Source organism: Podarcis liolepis, assembly GCF_965112155.1.
Source record: "Podarcis liolepis genome assembly, chromosome: 6".
NCBI lineage: Eukaryota > Metazoa > Chordata > Lepidosauria > Squamata > Lacertidae > Podarcis > Podarcis liolepis.
In genome coordinates this window covers 56,845,568-56,865,476 of record NC_139559.1, presented here as the reverse complement: position 1 = coordinate 56,865,476, position 19,909 = coordinate 56,845,568, and the positions used below count along the sequence as shown (strand labels likewise).

Sequence of the window (19,909 nt, the reverse complement as noted above, 5' to 3'; positions counted from 1 at the left end):
TTGGGGGAGCCCGCGAAAGCTCATGAATAATAAATAAGCTCATGAATATGCAGATAAAGTGGCGCCGCCTCCTCGTGAGCGAATAGGGAAGAGCGTGCTGCGCCTATTAATCAGCTCCGAAGGAAATTGGGTGGAGCTTTTGCTCGGGAGGGAGGGCAAGAGGCATGCAGGCCGACCCTGTGCATTTTGGGCTGGGGGAGGGGCGGCGGTGGCGCTCTGCTGGAGGGGCACCCGAGATTATTGGGGGGGCAGAGCCCCCCAAACGAATTTTTGAGGGGGCTCGGGCCCCCTCAGGCCCCATGGAGTCGGCACCTATGCACAGGACCTTCACTGCCTTCACTGGTTCCGATTTAAAAGAGAGGTAGAGTTTGTTTTGACGTAGGCTAGAAACAAGCCTTCTGCCTGCATGTTCTCTCCTCTCTTTCCTTTTCGCTTTTTTTGCATGCCTTAATTCAATACCTTCTGGTTTGTTAAAACCACAGTTTTCTGTGACATTGAGCTGATAAATCACGAATTGATCTTTGTTTGCAGGGAATGGTCAAACCACAGTTTGAGTGTGGCTTGCTATTCTGGTGTATACATAGCGTTCAAACCACAGTTTTCAAATGTGAACATAATACAGAGAGTATTGAATTAAGGCACAAGAGAGAGGAGAGGAAGCCACAGGCATGCAGCACATCCCTGGCCCAACAAACCATATAAACCATGGTTTGTTGGGCAAAGACCGTCAGGCCTGAAGCAGGCCACAGTGATTTTTTTTCTTCCTGGAGATTTACTCCCATGTACACATTCCAATACTGTGGACCTTGTTCAACCTAGTAGAAGTGGAAGCAAGCACAAAGGCACCTGCTAACACAAAGGGACTTTCCCCCTTTCCTCTCCCTGAGGACTCCCAGAATTGCGCATTGAGGAGGTTGTTCTGCTGGGCAAACAGAAATGCTTGAGCTGGCATAATGTTTGCTTTAGTGCAATACTGAATTCTTCCCATCATATTTATTGTGTAAAGTTCAAAATTCCCTTTAAAAACATTGACATTACAAGGTCTGCTCTGGTCCCACTACACTTCTTTGTAGTGTACGTAATAGAGGGATGTCAGGAATTAAAACTGAATCTGTCCTGAGGCCAGGTTCTTTCACTTGTTGCTGTAATTACTTTGAAAGAATGAAAGCACTGGCTATGTGTTAATTATGATAAATAGTAAAAATGCTTTGGCAGACAAACAAAAAGGGAGATGAGCAGATGAACCAAAAAATAGAAAAGGTTTGCTTCGGTGGGTGATATTTCTTGTTTCTGTAGAAGTATTAAATATTTTTTTAAATCCCTTAAAATGTGCTTAGTGACAGAGCACAGTGTGTGGCATCTCCTGCAAAATAATCTGAGGTGATGGTACTGAAAGAGGCCTTTGCTTGGGATAGCTGGAGAATGACTACTGATCTAGATAGACCCTCAGAATAAGGCAACTCAAAGTATCCCTAAAGACATGCATGCCTTTAAAATTATGCATATGACATACAATCCATTTACGTTTGAACAATATGAAATGTAATATAAAGAGTGTCTCAGCTATTAATGACATAGCCATAAGGAGACAGGCAGGAGATCAGCATGGATTGAATATGAGCAGTGCAGGGCTTGCAGCAGGTCTGATATGCTTAATGAGTGTGGCAAGCCACTGGAAATAACCCCGTACAGGTGCATTCTTCACAGTTCCCATTTGTGCTACAAATTTTCACGTGCAACTTTGGACTAATTACTCCAAATGCCTCCATATGGCACATTTTACCAGCTGGCATCAGAAGCCCTAAGCCGTTTGGCGGGTAGGTTTTTCTGGCTGATAGAGCAGGAGAACAACCTCATCACCAAACCCTTCAAGCATTTGCATTCTGTGATTCAAGTTAGTGAAGAACGACGCTGCATTGTCCCATCCGTCTATGTTTTCAACCTGCCTTATTTTTTTGTGTTTCCATATTGCTTCACATTAGCAGGCTAAATGGATTGTTAACAGGCTGTCATGGACAAATAAGAACCAGCTTGGATCTATGGCTGCTCAGATCCCAAGGTGGCAATTTTCAAAATATTTGAATTGTTGATTTTTCGTTGAATTAGCTTAGTCCCATTGACTTCAATGAGGCCAACGTGGCTTAAGTTGAAGAGGGCTGTGCTTGACAGTAGGTGTCCTATCCGAAACACAGTGATAAAACTGCAGTCCCCCAATGTACCATATGTCGGAAGGTAAACCTGTAAAATGTGCCTTTTGGAATAAAAAATACCAGACATGTTCAGGACAGTGCCTCGCAACACAACATCCACTTTTTCTGGTGCTTTCTGCCGCATGTTGCTGGATCTAAAAAGAATCCCCATAGGATAATTACACAAAGCCCTTTTTAAAGGATGTGCTAACAGGCAGCACAGAGTGGAAACCTTGGTGTACTCCCACATCTGACTTTCAACAAAGACACTTTTGCATGTTTTGACACTTTGGAGAGTTGGGAGGCATTTGTAACTTACTAAGGACAAACAGAAGCACTATAAAGCATTGTTCAAACAGTTCTCCTTGCCAGAGCATGGTTCAACATAGTGATCTTGAGTCCCTGTTGTGTGTATGTCCAGCATGGGGGATTGTACCATATCATGTTATCATGCCTTATGGTGCCTGCTGTGCTTGTTGCTTGTTGCCTCCTTGCTGTGCCCCAGGGTATTGAGGAGCCATAATTTCTGATCTCCGGGACAGTTTGCGAAATTGCCGCAGAGATTCTGCCGGGAGGCTCTTGGATCACATGAATTAGTGTCTGTGTCATATTGCTCCAGCAACTCAATGGCAGTGATTTTCTGTCATTTAGGATAAGGATGCAATTCCCCAAAGAGGAGGCACTCAAATGAGTGCTTTGAGATAGGTTTATTCAGGGACACTGCGGCAGCTGTAAGCTTTGAAATTCAGCTCGGAGGTTGCTGTTTTGCACCCTCTAAAACCTTCGTTGTTGCTGCTTTTTACTGACAGTTTTTTTTGAAATGATAGAGACAATTAAGCTTGCTGAGCAAAAAGGTCCAGAATAAAAGGGATTGGAAGCAGCTAGGACAGAAGAAGATATCCCCATGGTAGAAGGAACTGTTGTCGACAGCAAGGCCTACTGAGAAAACCATTCCCAGCAAGAAACTGGTCAAGACCATAAGGAGAGTTAATGTACTGAATAGAGTATTGGACGTTTTAAAAAGACAATTCAGACTTCCTCAGTAGAATATGTCTATATTTGGAATGCTTTTTTGGGGGGTGACACTGATAATTTTTGATGGTGTTTTAGACCCCCCTTTCTCTTATATGTACCTGCACAAGGATTTTAAAAAATGATTTATAACATTTCACCACTCACTTCCTGTTCAGTTGACAGTTTGTTTTTTCACAGCCTCTCTTTTCTCACACTGGTGAACTTTTAAGAATTTTCTTCTTTTAGATATGTATTTATTTATGAATCTGTCCCCAACATCCCAGTATAAGTATGTATGTATTTTTGTTTGCATTGAAAATTGAATGAGGAGAAAGTAATGAAAGAAAATCAATGCTCAGCTATGAAGCTCACTGAGTGGCCCTGGGCTATTCACCCTCTTTCAGCCTAACCTCCATAACTGAATGGCTGTGAGGTCAGAATTGGGCAAGTCCCTCTCCCCATGTATGCCTCACTGAATTCTAGTGTGCTGAGCAATGGTGCCAATCCCCTTAGAAGAAACTTCAAAAGAATAAAAAATATAAACAGCAATGTGAAATACAAGATAATTTCTACAAATCGCTCACAGCGCCAAATGACGAGCAATAATAAAAAAGCACCCACTCAGCCCAAAATATAAAAACACAATTCCTCTAACTGTTCCTTTTCTAATAACAGTGCAGCAATAAAAATATGATTCAGATATTGGTTACCTGAAGAAAATAATTACTTTAGGTCCTTTCCAACGGATGGGAGTGCAGTAGCTTTCCAGAGGTCAAATGGCAATGAATTCCAGAACCCAGAGACTACCGCTAGAAACAGAACTGTTTATTTTGCTTTATTTAAGTTTTCGTTTATTTAAGTCCTGCTCTTTAGGACTAGTCTATCCAAGGCAACTCACAAAGTACAGTGGTACCTCAAGTTACAAACGCCTCAGGTTACAAACGCTTCAGGTTACAAACTCCGCTAACCTGGAAGAGTTACCTCAAGTTGAGAACTTTGCCCCAGGATGAGAATGAAAATCGTGTGCCGGCAGTGCAGCAGCAGCAAGAGGCCCCATTAGCAAAAGCACGCCTCGGGTTAAGAACAGTTTCAGGTTAAGAACGGACCTCTGGAACGAATTAAGTTGGTAACTAGAGGTACCACTGTAATAAGAAGATAGAATAAATTACAATAAAATCACAATCTGTTTTAAAAACAGCATTAACACAGAGGCAGAAAACGTGTGTCAAAATACTCAGAAGTGTGTTAATTTTTATTCCTTTTCCCCCCCAAGCTCTGGTGACCTGCAGCCCTGATGAGTTCCAGTGTGGTGATGGGACTTGCATCCATGGAGCCAAACAGTGCAACAAAGTGCATGACTGCCCTGACAACAGTGATGAGGCTGGCTGCGTTAACGGTAGGTGCAATCTAACGGTAGGTGTATGGGGTATAGCAGAAACCGTTGCTCTGGAAAGGCTCACATAGATGCTAGAGATGGCATCTAGTCCATTTTTCACGACTCAGCTGCTCCTCACTGTGAACTTCTCGACCACTCAGCAATGAGGCTTCCTCAGGGAAATACCCTCCCCCCCCCCAAAAAAAAAAACTTTAGTAGGCTTTGCTTTTGTCACATGTTGCAGCTAAATACCCCATTGCCTAATCCCATCCCATTTCTTCTAAATTTCCTCCTCTTGCATCTTTATGTCCTTTCTTCATTTTCACGTGCCTAATCTAACATCGTCTGCTTTCCCTCCCTTGCCTGACGCAACAGAAGCGGCGTGCGAGAATCCCACCAAGTTTCAGTGTAAGAGTGGAGAGTGCATAGAGGAAGTCAAGGTGTGCGATTCGCACAGGGACTGCAGGGACTGGTCTGACGAGCCCCTGAAAGCATGTGGTACAGTACACTACTCTTCTTTATTTTGTCCTCCTGTTTTAACAATCCCTCACATCCTCTGTCTGCTTAGGGCCGTCACAACAGGGGCATATGGCTGCTGGTGATGTGCCTAATGTAGTTTTTCTGCCCACCTTGTTTGTGTGTCTATTGCATGGGTACAAAAGGAACTGGAATCTAATAGCTTGAGTCATAGGCCGGGCATTGTTCTGAGGAAATGCCCTGTCACATCAGGAAATAAATCCAGGTTGATTGCAAAGAGGTTTGAACTCACACATGATATGAATTTCCCTCGTCTCCTGACCTCTTGCTGATGCTAATTATTTGTTGTAGCTATCGTAAAGTATAAGACAAGGTTTATGTGAATGTTCACATTTCTCTTACAGTTAGGTCTTATAAATGGGTGGCGTGAAGTCAACACACAGGCTCAATTCATTCTTCCATACATTTTATTTGTATGCCTTTTTTGCCCAAACGAAATCATGCTCAACACTGGTTACAAGAAAGAAAACAGGAATGCATTTCAGACAAACACTACAAAAACAATTTCACAATAATATAGCAAAACATTGGCATAGGAATAATGTAGCAAAACAATAGCAAATATAAGAACATACCCGAAAAAATACATTTCAATACCATAAATATAATATGGTTACTACAGGGGTGAGCAAACTTTTTTAGGAGGGGGCTGGTTCACAGCCCCTCAGTGGCGGGCCAGACTGCGTGCACACACAACGCACACAGTGGATGGGGGCTTCCCTCTCTCCCCCAACCCCTCTCCTCCCTTTCCTACCTCCTCCGAGGCTCTGCCTGCCGCTTTCCTGGGTGACAGACATGGGGCCAGCAGGCGTGCCAAGCTCCAGCCGAAGTGCCGCGACGCTACCATCACAATGCGCCCATCACAATGCCCATAGTGCAGCCATGGACGGAGAGGCTGGCGGGCAGGTGGCGAGTCTGAGCCATGTCTCAGTGCGTGGGTGGTGAGGCTTCGGATTGGCTGGCTGCTGGCACCAATCAAAGCCCAGCTCCCTTCCTCCGCAGGGCAGGGAGAAGCCAGGAGGAGGGAGGGAGGCACCACCACGGTGGGTGGGTGGGGAATGGTGCTCAAAAACAATTGCAGAAAAAAATGGCGCAGTCCGAATGATCATGCCGATCCAAGTGGCGGTTCCAGGACCGTCCATGGGCCAGATCCAGAGGGCAATTGGGCCTGATCCGGCCCACGAGCCTTAGTTTGCCGACCTCTGGGTTACTTATGCAGCATCCAGTAGCAAAAAAAGTGCGGTCCTGAGCTTCACCTTAGTCCTAGGAACACCCCTCCTGTGATGTTGTTCAGTGTCCCTCTCCTGCTGCAGCTTCTTAGAAAACTTCCAAGGGCAAGGGGTGGGGTAGCTGGAAACACCCCTCCCATGATGTTGCTTCAGATGTGCACCCAGGTAGTGACAGCATACACGTGGTAGAGAAGTGGGCAAACATGCCACACTCTCCAGTCCACAGATAATGTCACACACAGTTCCACACAGGGCATTAATTACACAAGCCCCACTACTCTTTCCTAAGGACCACACAAGTCAGGCATCCACAACAGCATATACCTACATGGGCATCACTGATATGCATGAAGTTGTTAGGGGCAGGAGGCTTACCTTCTCCCACGCCATGTGAGAGGTGTTGGCACCTGGGTAAGTGCCTGAATGGGACAGTGCAAATGCATCCTCACTTAAAATTTGCCTTTATTTTGATTGCACTCAGCAGGGGTGTGTTTATAAGAAAAGGCCTCCATGGAAGAACAGCAGCTGATTCTTTCCATAAAAATGTATCACGTAAACTCATTATAAAAGCTCTGAGTGATGAGGCGCTGGGCAAATGTCATTAAGGTATAGGAATAATTCAGTTATCTGTGACATGGAGGTGTATTCAAAAATAGCAGAATCCTGATCACGTCATTAAATAAGCCAAATATGTACTGACTGAATAATATTCACCAACAGAGTTGTCTCTTTTGGCATGTTTTTTTATTGACAAGTGATCATGAATTCAGAATAGCGGGTTCCCTTAGAGCAGAGAAAGTATAAGATCTCTTTCTAGGATGATCAAACAAAGCTATTCTTATTGATGTGGACATGACTGAACTGTTAATGCTGCTGAATACGCTCTTGGCCACGAACAGAATCAGATTCTCTCTGAATACATTGTCAAGAAGGGGATTGAACAGACTGAATCTTACCATTATGGCTGTTTTTACTGCTGGTACCATACATGACTGTTTGTTTTTGTGACATCTTGAAGGCTCTGGTTATTTATTATTTATTTAGCATCAATGATAAGGTGCTGTGTAGAACATTCCTCTGTGCCTTGGCCCCATGGTTTCAGCGTTTTACCCCAGTTTCTGGGCAAGAGCAAGTCTGCCTTATTTGGCTTTGGTAAGGATTACCGTACCTTAGTGCAGGAATTGGGACCCTTGTTGGATTCCGGTTTCCATCTGCCCTCGCTGGCATGGCCAATGGTCAGAGGTGGTGGTAGCTGGACACCACCTCAGTTCCATACCCCTGCTGTTGGGCTGGGTGAGAAGAAGAAGAGTTTCGATTTGATATCCCGCTTTATCACTACCCTAAGGAGTCTCAAAGCGGCTAACATTCTCCTTTCCCTTCCTCCCCCACAACAAACACTCTGTGAGGTGAGTGAGGCTGAGAGACTTCGGAGAAATGTGACTGGCCCAAGGTCACCTAGCAGCTGCATGTGGAGGAGCAGGGAAGTGAACCTGGTTCACTAGATTACGAGTCCACCACTCTTAACCACTACACCACACTGGCTCAAGCTGAAGCTTGACAAGCTGAAGCTCTCAGTCCAAAAAAGTCAGAGATGGCTTAGCAATTGTACCATCTGTTCTGAATTGTGTCAGGGGTATTTGGGGGGTATTATTGGATTTGCTTGTGGTTCTGGATGGCCAGGTAGTAATGCTCATCCAAAGTACCTGTCAGGGGTTTAGGAGCAGAGGCACGGGCAAGGGAGGAAACAGAGAGCGAAGGGGAGGAGGCAGAAGAAAAGATGAGTGATGACGACGACCCGAGATCTCCGAGTCTTTCCAGTGAATCAGAGGATTCACAGAAAGGAGCACCAGTGGCCAGGGCAAGGGGGGAGTCTAGGGGGGCACCCCAGGAAGATAGAGCCAGAGGGGACTCAGGGGAGAGCAGCTGGAAATCGGGACCAGCGTCACCGCCAGGAAGCAGGGAAGAGGAAGGGAGCCAGGGGGGAAGCGCTGGCAGCTCACCACAGGAGGGAGGGCATGAGTCAGGAGTGGCCACACCTCCATCGGGGAGCGAAGAAACGGTTAAGAGGAAAGTGGAAGGTTGGGCGCGCGCGCCAAGTTCAAATGCAGAGGAAGGCGGCGCAGTAAGCAGCCCCGAAAGAGAGCCAGGTCCTAAAGCCCGGCGCAAGGAGACAGGAGGGTCCGGGTCAGCGTCAGAAGAATCCCGGAAGAAAGAAGCCCCGGGGGGTAGAGGGACCCAGAGGAGGACAGTCAGGCGGAAAAGGTGGAGCAAGGCTAGGATATTAAGTTGGTGCACACGGGGCGGAGACTCAGACGGAGCTTCGCCGACCTAGCTACTAGACGTAGAGTTGCGCGCAGCAGCGTGAGAATGGAAACTGTGATTCAATAAAGACTTTTACTTAATGATCGCTGGCTAGCGTGATCCTCTGTGAGCTAGGATCTTCAAGCAGCTCTGACAGTAAGCTCCGTCACACGATTGTGGGCATCTACAGCCTCGAGGAGGGGAGAGAAACAGGTGCCTACTAGCGAGCTCACGAACGGCAGACGACATGACGGCTGAGCAGCAGATAGAGGAACTCAGAAAAGCAGTGGCACAACTGAATGCCGAGGCTCTCGCATCCAGGAAGAGAGAGGAGGAAGCAGCTGCCGCCTGCAGGGATCTCCAGGTCAGGTTAGACGTGCTGACAAAGCAGACACCCCGGCAGGAGGGAATTGGGTTGGCGAGACGGACAGGCGGGCTGGTCTCTCACTTCGATGGGAACCTGCAACAGTATCCCAACTTTAGAGCCGACGTACTGTGCGCACTGCAACTGCTGCATAAAGACTTTAGAGATGAACAAGAGAGAGTGGGGTTCATCATGTCCCATTTGCATGGGGATGCGAAAGCATGGCTACGCAATTTATGGAGAGATAAGGATCCGGCGCTCCAGAATGCAGATGCCTTTATTAAAGCGATGGATGGGTGTTTTTTATCAAGTATTGACGTGGATCTTGCACGGAAGGAGGTGCATGGGCTGAGACAAGGGAGGGCCAGCGTCAGGCAGTATCATGCCCGCTTTTTCGCCTTGGTCAGTGCCCTGGAATGGGACAGAGATTCGGCTCCTGTAAGAGACCTCTTTTGGGAGGGGCTGCACAACTCGATTAAAGATGAGATCGCGAGGGGGGAGAGACCCCGAACCACCCAGGAGGTCGTTCAGAGGGCACTGGCAGTGGGGGTGAGGCTGGAAGGACGTCCGTGGAGCAGGGACGAAGGGCGTGGAGGGCGCGAACCAGCCGGGGGCCCCTCCTTCCTTCCCAGAGAAGCAGCGCGGGCGCAATCCACGCCTCCGCCAGGAGGAGGAGCCGAACCTATGGAGGTTGGAGGTGCAAGGGCTCAGTCAGCAACCAGAGCCCTAGCACCGGCAGCAGTGAAAGCGAAGCCTCCTAGAGGGAACAGGAAGTGTTACGTCTGTGAGGAGCCAGGGCATATGGCAAAAGAGTGTCCCCAGAGGCCCCACAAGCTCACTGCAGCCTCAGCAATGGTGACTGCAGCAACGCAGCAAGGAGGACCACAGCAGGGAAACGACGCTGTCTGGCTGGAGGAAGAGGCACTGGGGCCCAGCCAGACGTGTTAGTGACGCAGTCCCCAGAGATTTTACAGCCCGTGAACCCCCTCCCGCCCAAACCAGTAGTGAGGCTCACAGCATCTCTCCAGCTGCCCAATGGAATCACCATGGACGTGCCAATCACCATTGACTCAGGCAGCAATGCGGACTTTATAGGGCAGGACTTTGTCGACAGGCACGCTGTGCAGTTGCTGCCGGCCACACTGCCCCTGCAGGTTGTCACGGTGGATGGCAGGGAGCTGCTCGGGGGGCAAGTGGTGAAGCAGACGCCACCAATGGTGATGCGACTTGGGAATCACAGAGAAATCATCAGCTTCAACGTCACTCAACTATCTGACACGCCCATTGTATTGGGCATGAGTTGGCTGGACAAGCACAGCCCAACGATGGCTTGGTACCAGAGGCAGCTGACCTTCGGCTCTTCCTTTTGTGCTGAACACTGCATCGTGCCCAGGCAGGAAGGAGAGGAAGAGGAGTCACAGCTGTTGCTAGGCACGCTGCAAGCGATTCCCCACAAGTACGCTGAATTTTTGGAAGTTTTCTGCGAGAAGGAGGCAGACAGGCTACCCCCTCACAGACCATATGACTGCAAAATTGACCTGCTGCCGGGGGCGGCGCTGCCTAAAGGGAAACTGTATTCCATGTCAGAGGACGAACTGCAAGAACTCAAGGAGTTCATTGATCATAATTTGCAGCGCGGCTTCATCCGGGAGTCCAGGGCAGTGGGGGGCAGTCCCGTATTCTTTGTTAAGAAGCGGGACACGCCCCAAAAGAGACTCGTAGTGGATTACAGGATTTTGAACAGTGTGACTAGGCCATCGGACTTCCCCATGCCCCGAATTGACGACCTCCTCGCAAAGGTACGGAAGGGCAGAGTGTTCACCAAGTTGGACCTGCGGGGGGCGTACAACCTCATTCGCATGCGGGAGGGTGATGAGTGGAAGACAGCCATGTTCACGCCACTGGGGACCTACGAATATAGAGTTATGCCTTTTGGATTGCAAAATGGCTCCCACGTTTTTCAAGCATTTATGCATCACGTGTTGGCGGGACTTCTCTACAAGACGTGCGTCTGTTTCTTAGATGACATCCTGATCTTTTCGGAGTCGCAGCAGGAGCATGACAAACACGTCAAGGAAGTGCTGAGCAGGCTAAAGCAACATAGGCTCTACGCCAAGCTGGAGAAGTGCCAATTTGACGTGCCGGAGGTGGATTTTCTGGGCTACAAGCTGTCTGACAAGGGGCTCGCCATGGACAGCGCCAAGGTTCGAGCGGTGTTGGATTGGAAGAGCCCGCGCAACCGGAAGGAGGTCCAACGGTTTGTCGGCTTTGCGAACTTCTATCGCAAGTTTATCAAGGGCTTCGCGATGCAGACGGCGGCCATCACTGACACGCTTAGCTCCAAGAAAAAGAAGTTCATTTGGACAGAGCAGGCGGAGCAGTCCTTTCAGGCACTCAAGCGTCTCTTCGCGTCGGAAGAGCAGCTGCTTCATGTCAACCCCAGCAAGCCGATGAGGGTGGAGACAGACGCCTCGGACAGAGCCGTGGGGGCGGTCCTGCTGCAGAAAGACCCGCAGGGGGTGTGGCGACCGGGAGCGTTTTACTCCAGGAAGCTCAGCAAGTCCGAGCAGAACTACACCATATGGGACAGGGAGTTGCTGGCCATTCACGCAGCGTTCAAGGCGTGGGGGCACTTTCTGATCGGCGCCAAGCACACGGTGCAGGTTTGCACGGACCACAAGAATCTAGAGCACTGGCGCACGGCACAGTTCCTGAACCAGAGGCAGATACGTTGGGCTGAGTTCTTTGCGAACTTCGACTTCCGAATAGCGTATGTCCCGGGGGACACCAACATCATGGCAGACGCTCTCTCCCGTAAGCCACAGTATCTGGAGGACGCAACACCAGCGGCCGCCATGCACATCTTCGCACCAACAGTGTGGGCGTGCGCCGCGGCGACCGTGGACCTAGAGGCGGTGCGACGAGCGTTGCAGGGGGACTCCTTCGCACAAGCAAAGATGGCAGAGGTGCAAAGGGGCAAGGCAGCGGCCGACGGTTTCCAGCTAAGAGATGGATTGCTCATCCGTAAAGGGGCCATCTACGTGCCGGGAGACGAACTTCGAGCCAAGGTGCTGCAGCAGCTGCACGACGCGCCCACGGCCGGGCACTTTGGCAAGGAGAAGACGGTGGAATTAGTAGCCAGGGATTTCTGGTGGCCTGGAATGAGAGGGGAGGTCGCAGACTACGTGGCGAGGTGTGACACCTGCCAGAGGGCCAAACCAGTGCACAAACCGCCGGCCGGACTGTTGGAACCGCTGCAAACTCCGGTCGAACCTTGGGAAAGGGTGGCCCTGGACTTTGTCACGGATCTGCCCAGCTCAAGGGGCAAGACGGCAGTGCTGGTGGTGGTGGACCTGTTTTCCAAGATGGCGCATTTCATTCCGTGTGCTAAGGTGGCCACGGCGGAGCAAACCGCCAAACTGTTCATAGACCACGTGTTCAAGGTTCACGGTCTGCCACGGTCTATTCTGTCCGACCGGGGGCGGCAGTTCATCTCGAATTTCTGGCAGAAGCTGATGGGCTTCCTGAACGTCAAGATCAACCTGGCGTCGGCGAGACACCCGCAGACCAACGGGCAAGCAGAGCGGGTCAATGCCATCATGCAGCAGTACCTGAGATGTTATGCAAATCAACAGCCTGCGACGTGGGTGGATTACCTGCCGCTTGCCGAGTTCGCCTACAACAACACGAAGCACGTGTCCACGGGGGTCACGCCGTTCTTCGCCAACAACGGGAGGCACCCCAGAACCTTCCCGGGACTGGAAAGAATGGGGGAGGGGGAGCCGCAGACAGCAGATGCGTTCGCGTCGGAGCTGCAGGAAGTCCACGATCAGCTGAGGCGCCACCTGGAGCTGGCCAAGCACGCATACAAGGTACAAGCAGACAAGCACAGAAGGGTTGGAGAAGAGCTCCACGTGGGAGACTGGGTTTGGTTAGCAGCCCACGCAGTGCCGGCCAGGTCGTTGGCCAAGAAGAAACTAGGGCATAAACAACTGGGGCCCTACCAAGTCGAAGAGCAGGTCAACCCGGTAGCTTTCAGACTGGCACTTCCGGAGGGTTCCAGAATGCATCCGGTATTCCACAGATCGGTGCTCACTCCCTACAAGGCACCGCACAGGTTCCAGGAACCCGGAACGGCGCCGAGTCCGGCCAGAGACAGAACAGGGCACGCGGGAGTGGCACAGAAGGAGCGCATCAACGAAGTCACGGAGATTTTGGACTCCAGATGGGGGGAAGAGGGGGTAGAATACTTTCTCGCCAAGGAGGGCACCCCGGCCAGTGCGAACAGCTGGGTGCCGGGCTACGCCTTAGACGAACCTCTGCTCAAAGACGAGTTTCATGCCCTCTTCCCACATAGACCTATGCCAGCAGACTTTTTCGACGACTGGCTTTTCACGCCCACGCTTTCGGCCAGCACTTTCCGGGGGTTCGACTCGGACGAGGAACCGACACGAGACGTCCGTTCCCCGGAGGGGTCACCCTCGGGATCTGCCTCAGAACCCTCGTATTGGTGGGACGATAGGCCAGAGGAGCAGTTCCGCAGAAAGTGGCTGGAATGCTCAGGACGAGCAACGCCGCCAGGAGGAAGTGAGGGAGAGACGGACATGGACATTTTCGGGGACGACCCTGGTTTCGAGCACGGCGGCACAGAGATGGAAGCGGAGGTGACCGTCGTCGACGAGAGCAGGGAGGAAGACCCGGGAGAGTTCAGATGGAGGCCCGCCACGGGAAGCGACCGATATCCGACATTCGTCCCTTTGCAACAGCAGCCCCCAGCTCCAGCACCGGAAGGAGGGGAGGGGGGAATGGGGGGCTTCGAGGGGGGGATGGATGTCAGGGGTTTAGGAGCAGAGGCACGGGCAAGGGAGGAAACAGAGAGCGAAGGGGAGGAGGCAGAAGAAAAGATGAGTGATGACGACGACCCGAGATCTCCGAGTCTTTCCAGTGAATCAGAGGATTCACAGAAAGGAGCACCAGTGGCCAGGGCAAGGGGGGAGTCTAGGGGGGCACCCCAGGAAGATAGAGCCAGAGGGGACTCAGGGGAGAGCAGCTGGAAATCGGGACCAGCGTCACCGCCAGGAAGCAGGGAAGAGGAAGGGAGCCAGGGGGGAAGCGCTGGCAGCTCACCACAGGAGGGAGGGCATGAGTCAGGAGTGGCCACACCTCCATCGGGGAGCGAAGAAACGGTTAAGAGGAAAGTGGAAGGTTGGGCGCGCGCGCCAAGTTCAAATGCAGAGGAAGGCGGCGCAGTAAGCAGCCCCGAAAGAGAGCCAGGTCCTAAAGCCCGGCGCAAGGAGACAGGAGGGTCCGGGTCAGCGTCAGAAGAATCCCGGAAGAAAGAAGCCCCGGGGGGTAGAGGGACCCAGAGGAGGACAGTCAGGCGGAAAAGGTGGAGCAAGGCTAGGATATTAAGTTGGTGCACACGGGGCGGAGACTCAGACGGAGCTTCGCCGACCTAGCTACTAGACGTAGAGTTGCGCGCAGCAGCGTGAGAATGGAAACTGTGATTCAATAAAGACTTTTACTTAATGATCGCTGGCTAGCGTGATCCTCTGTGAGCTAGGATCTTCAAGCAGCTCTGACAGTACCTTTTTCCACGTTTGGCTGTACCTTCTCTTGGGAGATGGGGACCTTGCCGCAGTCATGTGTGCCTGGACATCCTCAATATGGGACTGTTGTAATGCACTCAACATTGATAACCCTTTATAACTATTCAGAAGCTTGAGTTGGTCCAGAATGCAGCAGCATGATTACTTTCCAAATTACAAAGGGATGGAAAATAAAACTGCAAAAATCATAATGCTGTTATACGATCTATGCCGCAATTGTGTACAATATTTTTCTAAAAACCCCACCAAACCACACACACAAGGTCTCTCCACAGCTATCTATGCACATGCCCTGTCTGTACTTAATTGGCATAATAGAAGCAGCACATTAGAAAGCAGGACAAACACAAAAGAGAACGCCTGCTGGTATGAATGGGCAAGACAAAGTTGTTCCTCTTTTATAAATTCAAATACATCTGTGGACAACTCTGGTCTAATTTGAATGGGAGAAAAGCAGACAAACAGCCAAATGCTCAAGTGTGGGCAAGCCCTAAGTGCAGAGACAAGCCCTGGGGCAGAGATGAGGAGTTCCTCTGTTCTCCTTCCTAACCTCTGAATAAGACCCCCAACATTAATTATTTCCAGGCGCATGAGCACTCCCATAAGTCATCCCAGTGTTTCAGATTTGGTGTTAATCGTACCGTTTGACAACAGAAGAATCTATTCAGTGTCAAGAGCCCAGAGGCATGACTTTTTCAGTTCAAAGGTTTTGTATTGGTCATTGCACCTGCTGGGGCACTTGATATACACCCAGTTTGAGACGTGAGAGTAACTTGCAGAAGTGAGACTGCTTTAACAGATGTGGCGTAGGCTACGTTGAGTAAACCTGTCATTCTCCTCATTTCAGTGAGATGGTTATAGAACTTGGCATACTATGCTGCAACGACCTGCTGTAAACAAAAATAACAATTAATATTGAAGACCTTCTTCACGTTCCAGCAACCTTCAGTAGTGTTTCACTATGTGTATGGCCTAATTGGCTAATGTCCAATCTAGCCAGTAGTCACAGCAAGATCAATCTAAACAATGGATAGCAGACAACATGCACCCACCATCATAATCTGAGGGACTGTTCTGGTCTCTGTGAACTTCCTCCTGTTAATAACATTGTTAACTGTAACATTTTTGTTCAGATAGGGTGAGAATGCTGCACCAAAGCTGTTGTGGAAATCTTTCCAGTGCAGTGTTTTCTGCCTGTTACATTTTCTTCCAAGGTTCACGTCTTACCCACTAAATAACTGCATTCATGAAAAGACCGGTAGTTGGACAGCGAGGCTCAGGGAGAGAATGCATCAGCAGCTTCCCCCCCTCATGTCTTAGATTCAGACTGGTCCCAACAAATCTTCTTACTGCAGGATTCCTACATTGAACTGTGCAGCAAATCCCACACTAGGAAGAAAACATTGTTCCTCACTTTGTGTAGGTTAATTGAAATGGCAAGCGAAATGTTGTTTCGGGCATTGAAATGACCTCCTTCAACCCCCTCAGCAGTTTAGAGTTGCCAGGATAAAATTGTAGTGGATTTTCAATTTCAGCTCCTGCCAATGGGGGAACAAATGGTCTGGACTCCCCCCACCCCACCCCCTACAAGTTGTCAGGGTTAGACAGGATTATTACTGGCAGGGTATCTGGAACTGCAGAGTTCCTTTGTTCCTCCTTCCATTGCGTTCCTCAAATGGAAAAACTGACATAGATTGGCTTAGTTAATTCACAGTGTAGTTGGTTAGAGTGCCAGGTCCAAAATTTCAGGTCCAAAAACTGCATCTATTGCAGAATGCTGCTGCTGGAGTATTCGCAGGCACTTTGTGGAGGAGCCATCTTACACTTACCTTGTGGGATGTGCCGTTAACTGGCCCAATTCAAGGTGCTACCTTGATATTTAAAGCGCTGGACAACTTGGGACCTGGGCATTTGATGCAGCAGCCTCTCCCCATACCAGCCATCACTGAAATTGATCAAGGGGACCTCGCTTGAAGTCTCACTGGCCTCTTTTGCTCATTGTCTTGGAATGTGAGACAGGGCCTTTTTCTTGATTGTTCCCCAACTCTAAAATTCATTTCCCTTAGAAGAGCAGGCAGCAATGTTGGCCAGTCTTCATCTAGTTCCATTCTTCTGCTTTGGCTTACGGAGCATATAACGGATCATAAACAAACAATAAAAGTAATTTGGACAAAAAGATGCACGTTAAGGCAAAGTTCTGTGAACAGGTCTTCTGTTCAAATTTCTGCTCTGGGGAAAAAGAGATTTGGTGGCTATTTCTGTTTAGGACATCTTATACTGAGGGAATACCATCAATGATACCTGGTAATATTTAATAATTCTGGTCTTTCTAGAAATTTGCAGTCTTAGGACTGAACCTTTTGTTAAGTCTAAATAGCCCATACCTCTCTTCTAGGAGTGAATGAATGTGCACTCAACAATGGCGGCTGCTCCCACATATGCAGAGATTTGAAGATTGGCTATGAGTGTGAGTGTCCTCCTGGATACAAGCTTCTCGACAAGAAAACATGTGGAGGTAATTTGCATAGAAGCAGCAGCTCTTTGTGTTTCTCTGTACAGCAGCACATAATTATAGTCGCTCCAGGCTCACTCCACATCCTGATGGGCTTAATTACAAGTTACTGATGATTTTTAAACTTCCCTTCCAGACATAGATGAATGTGAGAATCCAGACGCTTGTAGCCAGATCTGCATCAACTACAAGGGAGACTATAAATGTGAATGCTATGAGGGTTACGAGATGGACACTCTGTCCAAAAACTGCAAAGCTGTAGGTAAGGAAATGCTCTAATCCATTCTGCATGATCCTTAGAAAGCCAAGTGCAGGCTTGAGGACCCACAAGTAGAATTGACAAGTAACTCTGTTGAGATGATTGCTCAAAAGTCAAACATGATAGATGGCTCAGTTTGCAAAGTGGAAGGAAAGTGCTTGTTCTAGGATCTAGAAGATGCAAACAGCTCCGTTTGGGCTAATTCACATGCTGCATTTCTGCAGAAACAGGCAGGAACTGCTGTTCCATGTACTTGCAAAGGAAAACCTAATGAATGAATTGTTACTTGCGGAATTCTAAAATGAATTCTTACAACGTTTAGTTTTCTTTGCAAGGTATATAGAATTTGTTTTCATCAAGCTACCCTCTTGCTTTCACATTATCTGTGAGGTGGTCATCAACATATGCTGTTATAGAATCTGTACTGCTTCCTAAATGCCTTGATTCCATCTTAGATTCATTCTCTAGACCTGCCCCTTTGATTAAGCTGTGAAGGTGTGCATGTGTGTGTGTGCATATATATCTCTAATCTAGAGAGGGGGGAAATCTCCCTATTATTTCTTCAGTAACTAGATATAATAATGGTTGTTTGAAGCATTTTCTTTCTAAATTTTTAATGATAGAAAAATCTAATTGTGGAACATTGTCTGCATTAGGACTACATGATAAACCATATAATATCATGATGGAAGTAAGCCTAGCTCCCACCTCCAGGTCATGCACTCCTCTCATTTTCTTCCAGCACAGCTGCAAGGATGAGTTTGGAAGCTTTGCCTCCCATTTTCAATTGCCCAGCCAATATTTCATGAAACTTGCCCTTGATTTTATTTTTTTAATAGAGAGATTTCACTGCAGGGGAGATTCCTGTGTTGCTCTTAATGCAATGTTCCCAATCCTCCCAGTGTTCAGGTGTGTGAGTGACTCTTCCATCTGCCAAGTTGAGAGAAATAATGTGTGAGTTGCTACAGCAAATGTGACTTGCTAGTGCTGGTAAGAACAGCAGCCACTACTGATCCTTCCTGTTGTTCTAGCCAGTTTCAAATACTCCCAAAGCTTCTATTTTCCTTCCAGCTTAGACATGCTCTTATGACAAAGCAACAGAAGTGAGATCTAACTCTGCACCAGAGAGCTATGCTATTTTGTAAGCTGCTTAAAAAAATAAAATAAAGTAACTTCTGGAGTTCTGTTCTATGCAGGGAAGAGCCCGTATTTGGTTTTCACAAATCGCCATGAAGTACGCAAGATAGACTTGGTAAAAAGGGACTACTCTCGCATCATCCCCATGCTGAAGAACGTGGTTGCTTTGGATGTGGAGGTGGCAACAAACAGGATATACTGGTGTGATTTATTCTACAGGAAAATATACAGGTGCGGGGCTCTCATTTGGCTACCCAAACGGCCACATCTTATGTCAACTTAATTGCACAAGGTCTTACAGAACTCAGATTTTTTCCCCTCTTCATTGTGGCATCGGAAATGTGCCTGTTGAAAGTGTGCATCTGTGTGCCTTTGGGGTGCAACGCCCAGATGCATGTGCTGAGACTGTGTCTAATTACACAGTGAAACAGCATTTGCTTGATGCAACAAAGCTGACCGTCTCTCTTAGGCACTCAGATCTGAATTACTATTGCCCCCTGCTGCACCATCTGTAGTTCCTCATGCTTGTTTCCAGCTAATAATCAGAGGCTGGTTCACTGTGACCTGCAGACTAGGAAAGGTGATTTCAAAGATCAGCAAGCCAACTCCGGGAGAAGAGGAAGCTTTTCTAAGATATGGCCAGTTAATAACACTGAAATAGCTGGCTGGGGATTCAAAGAGAGTGATGGAGCCTACAAAAAAGAAAGAGCCAGCAGAAATGTGGGGGAAGGGAGACTTGCTCTATAAACTGTGAACCTTGCAAAATGTATAGTAAAGGACAAAGCTAGGATCTGCCCTTTAAAACCTGGATAATTATTTAACATTGCACTTCTCCTATACCCTACTGGCAGCAAATATCTTTCAGGCTTCTTTTATTGCCAAGGGTTTATTCTCCTCGTTACCAGCAACTGCAACAGTTTTGCCTTGAGCTTTATAGCTATACTTGGTTATGGGTATTGCTGTTGTTTTTCCATCGGTGCCTGTTTGAAGCCCCTGGCATGGGCAGGTGACTTTTGTTGCCTTCAACAAATAAGCTACACTTCCATTTTTCTGCATAGGGATGGGAGAGGAGAGGTGATTTTCATGCCCTAAGTTCTGCTTTTGCAGAAACCAGCAGCTATATATTGTTATTGCTACCTGCTTCTCCTTCAACAGGAAGGGAGATAAAGTGCCCCTCTTCCCCCCACTCTCCACGGAGAAAAGAAGGGTCCGGCTTCCCCTTCCCATTGGAATTCTGCAGGGGGCAGAAGCAGCAAGGTGCTGGAGAAAATGGGTAGAGAAGGGTTATTCTCCCTGTCTTATAACACTAGAATTCATAGATATCCAATCAAGAGGAATGTTGGAAGATTCAGGACAGATAAAAGAAAGTACTTCTTCACCCAC

General features: G+C 48.5%; 1 protein-coding gene across 4 annotated transcripts in view; it reads left to right on the top strand.

Annotated features, from left to right (window-relative positions):
• LRP8 (LDL receptor related protein 8) overlaps positions 1 to 19,909 on the top strand; it is a 195,928-nt gene that overhangs the window by 160,073 nt on the left and 15,946 nt on the right. For 2 of the 4 annotated variants that reach the window (XM_083510073.1, XM_083510071.1), the window contains 5 exons: positions 4,477 to 4,599; positions 4,954 to 5,076; positions 17,014 to 17,133; positions 17,267 to 17,392; positions 18,586 to 18,757. In XM_083510073.1, coding sequence (XP_083366199.1) covers positions 4,477 to 4,599; positions 4,954 to 5,076; positions 17,014 to 17,133; positions 17,267 to 17,392; positions 18,586 to 18,757 — 664 coding nt within the window. The remainder of the gene's footprint in view (positions 1 to 4,476; positions 4,600 to 4,953; positions 5,077 to 17,013; positions 17,134 to 17,266; positions 17,393 to 18,585; positions 18,758 to 19,909) is intronic. The other 2 variants (XM_083510074.1, XM_083510072.1) reach the window with 1 other exon arrangement.